This window comes from Xenopus laevis, chromosome 9_10S, assembly GCF_017654675.1.
Source record: "Xenopus laevis strain J_2021 chromosome 9_10S, Xenopus_laevis_v10.1, whole genome shotgun sequence".
In the NCBI taxonomy this organism is placed as follows: domain Eukaryota; kingdom Metazoa; phylum Chordata; class Amphibia; order Anura; family Pipidae; genus Xenopus; species Xenopus laevis.
In genome coordinates this window covers 69424790-69436796 of record NC_054388.1, presented here as the reverse complement: position 1 = coordinate 69436796, position 12007 = coordinate 69424790, and the positions used below count along the sequence as shown (strand labels likewise).

Sequence of the window (12007 nt, the reverse complement as noted above, 5' to 3'; positions counted from 1 at the left end):
AAACTAAAATATGATTCATCCTTTTTGGAAGCATAACAAGCCGAATGGATTTATTTAACGTTTAAATGATTTCTAGTATATTTAAGGTATGAAGATCCAAATTACAGAAAGATCCGTTATCTGGAAAACCTGAGGTCCCAAGCATTCTGGATAACAGGTTCGATACCTGTACTACTATTATTTTTGCATAGAATTTTTACTTAGACGCTTGATAAATTTACCCCTTACACTATAACATTCAATCAATTTTTTCAGTCACCCATTAACCTGTATGTTTTTGAGTGTGGGAGGATACTGGAGTACCTGGAGAAAATCCACATAAACACAGGGAGGACATAGAAACTTCCTGCAGATTGCAGCAGTGTTAACCATTGCACCACTGTGCTGGTCACATACCTCTTCAGATGCAATAAACCACTACTGTATATAGATACTGAAAAACAAAGTACACTTTTGGGTCTTTTTAAAAAATAATACGGATGTTTTGGTCCTTGTCTTGATGAGAAGCCCTAGTCCGTGGCTGAAGGTTGCCTTTCACTCACTTTATAAAAAAGTAGCAAAACCTTTTACATGATCTAGCTACAGAAATACACTAACGATATGTGGTCATCCATATTTTGAAGATTCCAGGCCTCCAAATAGGCAGCCATCAGTGTGATAAAGGATGGCAGCTAGAGGGTTTAGGGCATTAAACTGTTGGGTCTTTCTTCAGAATGTCTTACTGTAGGTTTAATAACTAGTAATTCTGAGAATTTCTAACTAACCACCAATAAATTCCATGCTGGTTAACACCTTATGAGCCTGCACAACATACCCTGGTATGCAATTATTACAGGGAATTTCAAAGGAAAGTTATTTTTAATAGGGCAAATATGGCACAGGTCCAATGGGTTAATTTTCAAATAAAATGTTTATGAGCTGTTGAAAACTCGCTGCAAACTGAAGGTAAATCATTACAGGAGATGGCACAAACTATAGAAAGCGAAACAGACTGCAGAGACTGAATGCTGTGTTTGAGAATAATTAAAATTTATGAACGCAGGAACAAAAGTACCCAGTGATTTTATCTCAATATTATGCTGTGTTCACACTATTGTTATTTTGATATGGCTTATAATTTTCCTACTTCTCTTGGCAACATGCAAATGCTTTTTGTCTGTAAGTCAGACTAGTAAGTAAATGTATAGAAAAAACTTTAATGCTTGTTTATCCTTAAATACAAGGGCTAAGTGGGGTGATATAAAGAACACAATTGTTGCCCTAAATAGCAGACTTATTTATTACCTGACTAAATGTATATTTTGGTGGCTTTGTTTGCTGCTACTTGTGTAGCCTTGCCTGAACCCAGCCATAGTCTTGAACAAAAGCAAATCACAGTGCACCCTGGAGTTTATAGATCCATACCAAAGAAATGTATGAAAATGTTTCTCCTTTCCGTCACCCTATGCTTAAGAAACAAGAGAAATAAGACCCCCTTATTATTTCTACCTCCCACAGCAGACAGAGAAAAACAGCTCCCCTCCCCAGTCAATGGACCCCCACATGCACTGCTAAAAATGGCCTGAGGAAGGGATTTGCTTAGGAGATTAGTCTCCCACCCTTACACAGAAGACATTTGCTTTATTGGGAGCTTGTACCTTTTATTTATAATGTACTGCATTTAGAAGCCGGCTAAAGCAAATTTCTCTTAAATGAACCCATTGTTTTCTGTTAGATTAATAATTACAGGGGCATTTTTTTAGTTAAAACGACCACACTGCAAGTCAAAACTAGGGAACAGATTTATAAAGAAGTCATATAGTGCATAGGGTAGCTTTGTGCAATTTATATTATTCTGCCCAGCAATGTTGTACAAAATGCCATCATGGAGGAGTAGTCACAAGGATTATGACTATTAATGAGCACTATGGGTTATAGCAACATTATTTTTGGAATTTACATAAACCTTAATTATAAAATTCTTAAAGATAAAAAGATTTGTGCAATCAGCCACAAAGCTCTGCTAAATTGTAGGGATAGGTTTGGCCCTGTATGCGACGTAAGATCTACGAAGCAGCTGGCATGATCAATACATCCAAGCAAGAACTTAGGCCAAAAACAAATGGTATCCATGTTCCTAGTTTCTTCATATATAAACCGTAAGGGGATGATTTATCAAAAAATCCAGTTGGTGTTTCATTCTTGATTTGAAAAAAATGCTGAGAAAAAACACTGATGTGAAAAGAAAATGTAGTTATTTTATGAAAACTTGAATAGTTAGAATTAAAGGAAAAAAGAGAGAGAGAGAGAGAGAGAGAGAGAGAGAGAGAGAAAAGTCACCAGAAAAAACTCAGCAAGTAAAAGCTGTCTGCTCATATCTAATCTTATATATTGTTATATGCAAGCTTAATGGATTTTATAAACTTCACAAAATTCATGGTGTTGCTATTTTGTTAAGTCTCTCCACCTGCTAATTCAAAAATGAATGTATGCCCTTAAATAGCATATTTCACCATACAGTGACATGTGTTACCAATGTAATTACTAAATTACTGTGCTAAATGTGGACATGCAGGGGTGTTTCCAGTAGTCCCAATGAGGCCTCCCTCCAACTTCAAGCTCTTACTCCAGACACACTCCATAATACGATATAGGAGCAGTTCTTGAGTTTTTTTGGACAAGTGGTCTAGCCGTAATTTGGATCACCATACTTTGTCACCTAAATAAATTTAAACGTTAAATAAACCCAATGAATTTTTGCCACAAATATTGATTTATTCAGTTTGGTTACCATCAAATACACTGTTTTGTAACCCCTTGGAAATCCCAGCTCCAAAGCATTCTAGATAGTACATCCTATACCTGCATTATGTATGTATGCTGCATGTCTTTCCAAGAGTATTTGATTACTCTTAAGGGAAGTTACGTTTTCCTTTACATTTTTCAATTGTAATGGAAAGTGTATGGGGCAGATTTATTAATGGTCGGTAATATTCATTTGAGTTTTAAATATAAAATTTTTTTCAAAAATAACCTCCCAGTCGGAATTCAAGTATATTCGAATTTATTAGAATTAAAAAAAAAACATGAATTCGAAATTTGATAAACGTGCCTCCCACGTCATGGCTTATGGTTTCAGTTTTTTGCTCTGGTAATGTAAATGTACTGCATGCATATGTATATTTTTATTTATATAGTGCTACTTATGTACGCAGCACTATACAGCAGAACAAAAACATTTACATTATTCATAGAATTACTATGATAATACCAATAATCACAAAATACAGTTAAAATAAAGATTAAAGAAAAAGTTCACCTTCTAACACTTTTTTCAGATCAGTTGGTTTAAGATTTTTCACCAGAAATAAAAGACGTTTTCCAATTACTTTCTATTTGTGATCATTTTTGTAATATGGTCAAGTATAAAGTTTAATTTTTCACCTTCTAAAACAGCTCTGGAAGGGGGCGCCAACTTTTTAAAGGGGTTGCTCACCTTCAAACACGTTTTTCATTTCAGTTGGTTTCAGATAGCTCACCTGAAATAAGTTTCATTTTTCACCTTCTAAAGCAGCTCGGGGCAGACTCTTTAACTGTTCTAAGTTGTTACATTTTTTTTTATCTTTGTCCCTGCTGAGCAGAATTGCTGAGTTTCATTAAAAGCAGCTGTTAGAATTGATCCAATAGTTGCTTATACTCCAGAGATGCTGCTGAGAAATGTATGGAAGGTGAACAACCTCTTTAACTGTTTTAAATTAATAAATAAATAGTGATGTGTGGGTCGGGTTTTTTTTAGACCTGCACTAGCCCGCCACCCGCACCTGCCTGAGCCCAAAACAGTTAAAATATATTTTTTCATATATTACGATGGTAAATATGCTACTTGAAGCACATGTAGTGGTGACAGGAGGACCCCCTTTGCAAGAGCTTTCTGACCAACTGTATTTTTTTTGTGATGGCAGCAGTTGTAAACCTACCCTGTGTGACATTAAATTAATAATTCAAATGTGTCTTATATACACAGAGGGTGTGAATACTGGTAAAGTAAATCCTCAGCTTTTCTTTGGCTATTGCATATGAATACAGTTTTCACCAGTTTGTTATAAATACTGACAATATCCTAACAATGTATGATAAAGATATACGATCTTCTAGCTCGAAATGTGGCTACTTCTGAAACTTTTTTGTAGGCTAAATTGCCATGCTAAAGGCAGGCCTCCAAACTTATTAGTTTTACTATTAAATGCAACGTAAAAAGTAATCATGGGTCATTAATGCCCACTATGCTGATCAGCTTTGCCAGCACTTCAAGTGAAGAGTTATTAAGGAAAACGCAGCATTGATTAATGTGCTCGCATAAAGAACGGTTTAATTATTTCTTTGACATTCAATTTTCTTTGCAAGTCATTTTGTTCTTCACAGCCAATGGTTTCGCTGTTGGCAGACAGAAAGAAATTTTGTTCATCTCAAATTGCCGCCAACATGGTCATTTTAACCCTTCATAGAGTGGAGGAGGGTGGCAAATCCTTATCTTGCATTTTTTCAAAGGTACATTTTATTAAGGACAAACACAAACATACAAAATACAATACAATGTCTGGTAAAATGTATTATATATATATACAGTATTATAATATTATTTATAATACTATTAAGTATTAATATACAGGCAGGAGAATAGTATAGCTGAACATTTGTATCCCAACCAGTTTAAATTTTTGCATATTACATGAAATCAGCTGATTAGGATTTCATTATTGTAATGTTACTGCATAAGAAGGCATTTTTGGGCAGTTTGCTAAATGGTGGCGTTTGTTCTCCCATAAGTGACACAATGCCCTGTGAACCATTGGTGTCTACTCATTATCTCACGTATGCCCCTGAAAACTCACCAAAGCCTAAGCTTTGCTGTGATATCTCTTACAGGATCAATTCTGATGTATTGAACACCTTTATGAATTTACAGAATAATATATAATATACATTAATAATGTAACTTATAATTCCTTAAGCCTATTAAAAGTGGAGATCGCATTTACATTAAACATTTAGTATGAATGGTCTTCATTAGTCACTATTTATAAATAATAGGCTTCCTATTCTATATCTTTCTAGCCTGGAGCTGAATGTGACCAACCAAACAACAGAATGTGAAGTTTCTGTTTTAGCGTTAGTCTTCTTTATTGCAGGTTTTTTTCTACTGTTCATCTTTTATAATAGCAACCAGATATCAGTTTAATATATAAATCTGTCAGCTGAGACAAATAAAATATTCAAAAAAAACACTTAAAAAATAAGGAACAAACTCAAATGATCTAAGGGGTCTCCACCATATTTAACTGTAGTTGTTAAACTTCTTTATATGTGGAATCATAATACAAACACAGTATGAGTTCCTTGCAGGTATCCAAAATGTTACAGCAAATGTTTATTTATACTGTATATTGAAGTGCAAGACTGTCAACAGTATTTTGATTAGAGGTATGGGATCTGTTATCCGGAAACCCGCTATCCAGAAAGTTTCATATTACAGAAAGGCGCCTCCCATAGACTCCATTATAATAAAATAATCCAGATTTTTAAAAATAATTTCCTTTTTCCTCTGTAATAATAAAATAGTACCTTGTACTTGATCCTAACTAAGATATAATTAATCCTTATTGGAAGAAACACCAGCCTATTGGGTTTATTTAATGTTTACATGACATTCTAGAAGTCTTGTGCTGTGAAGACCCAAATTACAGAAAGACCCGTTATCTGGTAAGCCCCAGGTCCTGATTCTGGATAACAGGTCCCAAACCTGTACTGGAATTGAGACTTGCTAAACCAAGCACAAATACAGAAATAGTTATGATATTACAGGTATGGGATCTGTTATTCAGAAACTTGTTATCCAGAAAGCTCCAAATTACTGAATGGCCATCTCCAATAGACACCCCTTTTATCCAAATAATCTACATTTTAAAAAATGATTTCCCTTTTCTCTTTAATAAAACAGTACCTTGTACTTGATCCAAACTAAGATATAATTAATTCTTATTGGAAGCAAAACCAGTCTATTGGGTTTATTTAATATTTACATGATTTGCTAGTAGAATAAGGGTGTTATTTACTAAACTCCGAATGAAAAATCACAAAAAATGTGTGATTTTTTAAAAAATAAAATCAGACTTTTTAAAAAAAATCACAAATTTTTCGTAATTTATTATGCCCCGAGAATGGAAAAGTCTGAATCTGAAAATCCGGCATGTCAGATCTGTCGAGATTGCATATAAGTCAGTGGTAGAGGTCCCAATGATTTTTTGATGTGCGTTGGGTTTTGTGCAATAGCCCGATTTTTTTTGGGGAAAAAAATGTGAACATCGTATGAAAAAATCATGAAAATCTGATATTTTACCGCAAAACAAATTTCGGGAAAATGTAGTAATAAATATGCGTAAAAAAACCAGAGCAGATTTGATCGGAGTTTGTAGCAGAAAATATTGAGATAAATTCGTACTTTGATAAATAACCCCCTTAATGTATGAAGATCCAAGTTACAGAAAGATCTGTTATCCGGAAAGCCCCAGGTCCGGAGCATTCTGGATAACAGGTCCCATACCTGTATATTTGAATTTGTGTGCAGTATCCTAAATCAGTATCAATCTAATCCATAGGTAATCACACATACTGCAGACCCATGTCAGTACCTTTGTAAGAGGGATATTATTAGTCACTGCCATTAATCATATAAAGAAACAAGGCCACTAGAAATGTTTGGACTCCTGTTTTGCAGACTTTCTCACATTAGACATCTGTGCATTAGTTGCTAATTAGAATTCATGTGAGCATAATGTGCTATTCCTGTACTTGTATACACTACTAAATGTGTGTTAGAGATGACACAGTATGAAATGGAAAATGTTTTAAAACATTATTATTAAATCTGGGGCATGAGTGTTGTAAGGGCTTAGCTCAACACATTTAGGAACTGTGATTTATGTTGTTGAAGCAGTTGGGATTAGTATCATATTTGTCTCTGTCTGACATCACAGATATCAAAATACTTTACATTGTTATATTCATTATACTGAATTATATAACATTTATATGTTGAGAAAGTATATCCAAAAATTAAACTCTATATAAGGGGCATAACTGATTCTGTGCCATGTTTATAAGTAAAAAGAAGCCAACATTTACCATCTATATTTTTATAGATGGTAATGCATTGCTTGATGTGCACCTACTTTCCAATCCTAAAGCAAATTAATGTGTGCAATCCCTATGCTTGTCATATGCACTATTGATTGACTAGGCCTAACCATGAAACAAAGGTAAGCTCAGGTGCGTTAAACACGGATGTCTATGTGAAGGAAAATAGAGGCATTTGTGAAATGTATCCTTATAATGCACAAGGGCCTCTTAATGGGATCCTGTAAATTATATCCTTAGAAACAGTGCTTAGTGATATCATCAGTTATAATCAGTGCTTAGTGATATGTCATTTGTATAACCTGACCCACTGAAACGTGTGTATTATAACAAATAATGTACTCTCTGTTGTAAAATATGAGGATATTAGAAATCACCTTGGAGTTACAATGCCAATGCCTTTACATGGTCAAAGAACATCTTGGTGACTTATAATATTCTTATATTTTACAATAAGTGGTACATTATTCCCAGTATAATACAGAAAAGTAATGAATATGCTGTAAATTTTATCCTTATAAATGGTGCTTCGTGATGTCATCCGTTATTATGTTTATTGCTTAGTGACATAATCTGTGTCAATGAAAATTGAAGCCCTTATGTACAATAAAATTATATTTCACATATTTCCAAAATGCAGAGTGCATTTACACAGTATAAATAAAACAGTGCCTCTGTAAAAAGGAGGCATTGCTATATTGCGTATGTGCCTTTGAGCTTGACGATCCCCCTGTGCATGTATATGACCATTTTTAAGTCTTGCTTCTGATGTAAACTTATTTAGTATTTACATTTCCATATCTTGAGGGTTTTAAAACTTTCTGGATCTTCTTTTGCTTTTCATTTCTTGATGTACTGATATAAGGCCAGTCAGAATTTGGAATTATATTAATACACAGCAATTGAAACACAACACAAACAATAAATGAGAGCATCCTTTGGCAGGAATGAAAGCGTTAATACTAATAGAGCTCTTAAGTAGCCATATGGCTTTTACACACGATTTCCATATTGTGCTAGATTTTTTTTTTTATTGGCACCAGCTTGTCTGTTTCTCTCCTAAAGGTTTGCAATGCCTCAAGACCACAGCTTTTAAATTAAAAAAAAATGAAATAAAAAGTCCTGTGCTTCCTTGAGTTTGGTAGTCTCCCAAGGCGTTAGTTATTGACATAATGATGTCTGTCTAGAGTTTATCTGCATGAATGTCTTTCCCTAATCTTCTACACATTGGTCATCAAATGAAAGACTGTAAGAAGTCAGAGCCAAATGGCACAATGAACTGCACTTAATGAAGAACAAAAAAGATAGGTTTTTTTTTTTTTTTTTTTGCTTTTTGCTGGGGGTCAAAGTTCCTTTTTGGCACCAAAATGTTTATATGGTTTGTATATATGAAAGACGAGCAATTTCTTGCAATCAAGCAAACTCTGCAAACCCCTAAACTAAGGGAAATTGTCACAGTACAACAACAACTGTAGGTTTTTGTCTACTGTGTGTATATAGAGACATGGCGTAATACTGTATGTATTCAATGACTCTAAATGATATGTTGGATTTCATATTTTTGTACCGTATACTGTGATGGAAACCTCATAACTTACATACATACACTTCTCTCTTATAAATAAACCAGGAGACTTTCTCATCTTCAGTCATAAAAATGAGATTGTAAGGCTGGTGGCTTGGCTATAAAAGATATATATAGCACAGTATAATATTATTTATTGGACAGACAACACATATTTATAACATATAATGCTATGCTTACATAAGGGCATCAATGCATGTCTATGTTTATTAGAGTGACTAGAGAACTTGGTGATAGTATAACTGACTTGGCATTGTATAGCTGTGTGTTTATATATATATATATATATATATATATATATATATATATATATATATATATATATATATATATATATATATATATATATATATATATATATATATATATATATATATATATAGAGATACACCATGCACTAATAAAAGCTCTTTGATTTATGTTTGATGGTCATGGCTGTGAGTGCTTTCATACACTGTTGCAACACTTAAGGGTTAAAAAATATCCTACATGTTCTGCCTTCTATTCCACAAAATAAATCAGGTCAATAGTGGTGTCTAGTAATGAACAGTATATCATTTGCATGTTTTTTACAGTACTCTCTTTTCGCAAGAAAATATAATTCAGACAGATTTTGCTGTTAAAATAACTTTGAACATTTGTATTCAATGTATATTCAAAAGTTGCAAAAAATTATATTTTCTTTCATTAGAACAAAAAAACCATCTTTTGGTTGGTGGACCTCTTTAATCACAGAAACAGTTAGCCATATATTATTCTTTTTTTTCTAATCCTCTCTGCAAATTACTAATGTGATACTAACCGTCCTTTAACATTCCATCTCTCTTTTATTTTTATATTGAGGAGCACTTAAAAAAAGAAGCAGCACTAGCCAAGTAGTCTGTTTTATATGAAATAAATATTTAAAGACATTTATAATGAATTTACCAACTGCAACAAAGAACAAACAGAATGCTTAGCTATTTGGATTTAAATTTTTTCCATTCTTATTCTATCTTTAAAATTACAGAAGGCTGATATATAAAGAATTATAGTGGCAAGCTTTGAAAACCCAATTTCCTTGTTTGCATTTTAGGTAAATAAACAGAGATAGGTGTTTCCACATAGATTGACTACCTTCCTTTAGGGTATTGTGCTGCGTGCTTACAAGACTATAATATCCTTCCTGTAATGAACATAATAAAGCATCACATTTTTATTACTACAAAACCAACAAATCATTTTATGTGAATTTACTCTATATTTGTAAATGTTTTTTCTTCATTGGCGATGCCCAGGAATAAGATGCATCTGTTTACATGCTGGTTCTGTCTAACGTATTAAATTATCATAATGATTCCCTAACTACAAAAAAGTTTTGAAAAATGACAGAAGGATGCAGAATATTTGAACATCACTGAATGCTACCATCACATAATTTGCAGTCTTCTGCAAGGCTATGGTGTATATGGTGTATATGGTCATTTTTATATAATAATGAAAACTTAATGCTAGATTGTACACATATTTGGAAACATGCATTTTATGTGGTATAGTTGACTGGTTTAAAGCCATAGTAACCAATTACCAAATGACTAAAACATGATGGAAAATGCAGTAGGCCATATAGGGTATAGGCCAACCTAATTGTGCAATTAAAATTCTATTTAAGTCTCAATTTAAAAAAGAAAGTGTATATTCATTATCAAAAACTAGCAGTATGGAAAACATATTTCATATACATGTAAAAAAATAATAGAAAAAATAAAATCACCTGCAAAAGGACCTTATACAAATTAAGGGAAAAGAACATGGTCTATCGTTGTTAATTTTTTTTTTAATGTAATGGGCTGTACCTGTAGCTGCACATTGAAAGAACTGAGGTCCTCTGCTTTTTTCTCTAGGGATTGCACCCAAACTTTTCGCTTCTGCCTGCACCTGGAAGCAGCTGCACGGTTCCGTTCTAAAAACTTCCTCCTTTTTTCATCTGGGTCATCGCTTGCTGCTTTTCTCCGGCGCCCCCCTGTGCTTTGAGTTTGTGGAGTGGGGGGAACAGGGGAAGCCTGCAACAAACAAGGACAAGGCAGTTGGTGTTTAGAAAAAGAGTCCACCTCTTTAAGTTTAGAGGTGTTTCATAAGTCACATAGGAAGATTATTACACTGTTGATTTTCAACCAATAACGTTTGAACTTGCTCTTCTTTTTAACATTTATTGAAAGGAGATTTAGCACACCTTTGTTTAAAATAGTAAAGTGCACAACAACACCTACATTTACCGAATGTTAGATGCAAGGGGTAATTATTTTCCAAAAAATGTTTTAAACAGGAAATATCCCCTCATGATGAATCTTTCAGCAACTGCAAAAATCCAGTCTCACATTTTCAGTGTGCTACTGGATATTTGCAGCTGTATACTGATCCCTATACAAGGTAGAGTTCTTCCAGTATTGGCACTTTCTTGACTGTATATACAGTGGGATGAGCTCCCCAATTTTGAAATCTTTCAGCAACAGGATATATATTAAGGTATCCAATGGAAAAGATTAAACTAGGAATTGTATAGACATAATGATACCATGGATACTTCCCCAGTGTCCATATATTACAATTTCAAGTTTTAGCCCCAAGCCAAAAAAAACAAAAAACAAAGAGGCCAAGCCAACATTGCTGCTGTAAAAGTGTAACTACTGTACAATTTATCCATATAAAAATCTTATGCTACACTTATATTAACAGTCGATAAAATTGTATTTTTGGGAATTTTAAATTGTCATTTGTCTGTGACTGCTGACAAAATTAAAAAAAAAAAAAGGTTAGAAGTCATTCGTAGAGAGGATTAAACATAGCATTTAGAGCAGAGTACCATTATTCTTACAATGCTGACATTTAAAAAGATCAGAATTAAAAGTGACTTGTCTTAGATGACAGGGAAAGCTTGTTGGTATTTCCTCAAGTTTTGTTAACTCCATTAGAATCAATTTGTACTTAATAACGATCTAGTTTCAATTTAAGACAAACCTTTGAAGTCCAGTTCTAGTGATCTAAATTCTTTTTGTAAGTTATAAAACGCTAATTTTATGGATAGATATTTCATGTACCCTGAAGATCTGCCAAAATTAAGAGAAGACAAGTTAAGTTGGCCATTTGGATTTGGTTTGGGAAGTCAGGGTGATTTTGACTTTTCTGCCTAAGGGTCTGGGTGTGTGTATATGTGTGTATATGTGTGTATATATATATATATATATATCTCAATATTCAAGAGAACCAGCA

General features: G+C 33.5%; 1 protein-coding gene across 2 annotated transcripts in view; it reads right to left on the bottom strand.

Annotated features, from left to right (window-relative positions):
* Positions 1 to 12007, bottom strand: part of LOC108703012 (cyclic AMP-dependent transcription factor ATF-2) — a 48402-nt gene that overhangs the window by 8019 nt on the left and 28376 nt on the right. For both annotated transcript variants that reach the window (XM_018238889.2, XM_018238890.2), the window contains exon 10: positions 10594 to 10800. In XM_018238889.2, the coding sequence (XP_018094378.1) occupies positions 10594 to 10800 (207 nt within the window). The remainder of the gene's footprint in view (positions 1 to 10593; positions 10801 to 12007) is intronic.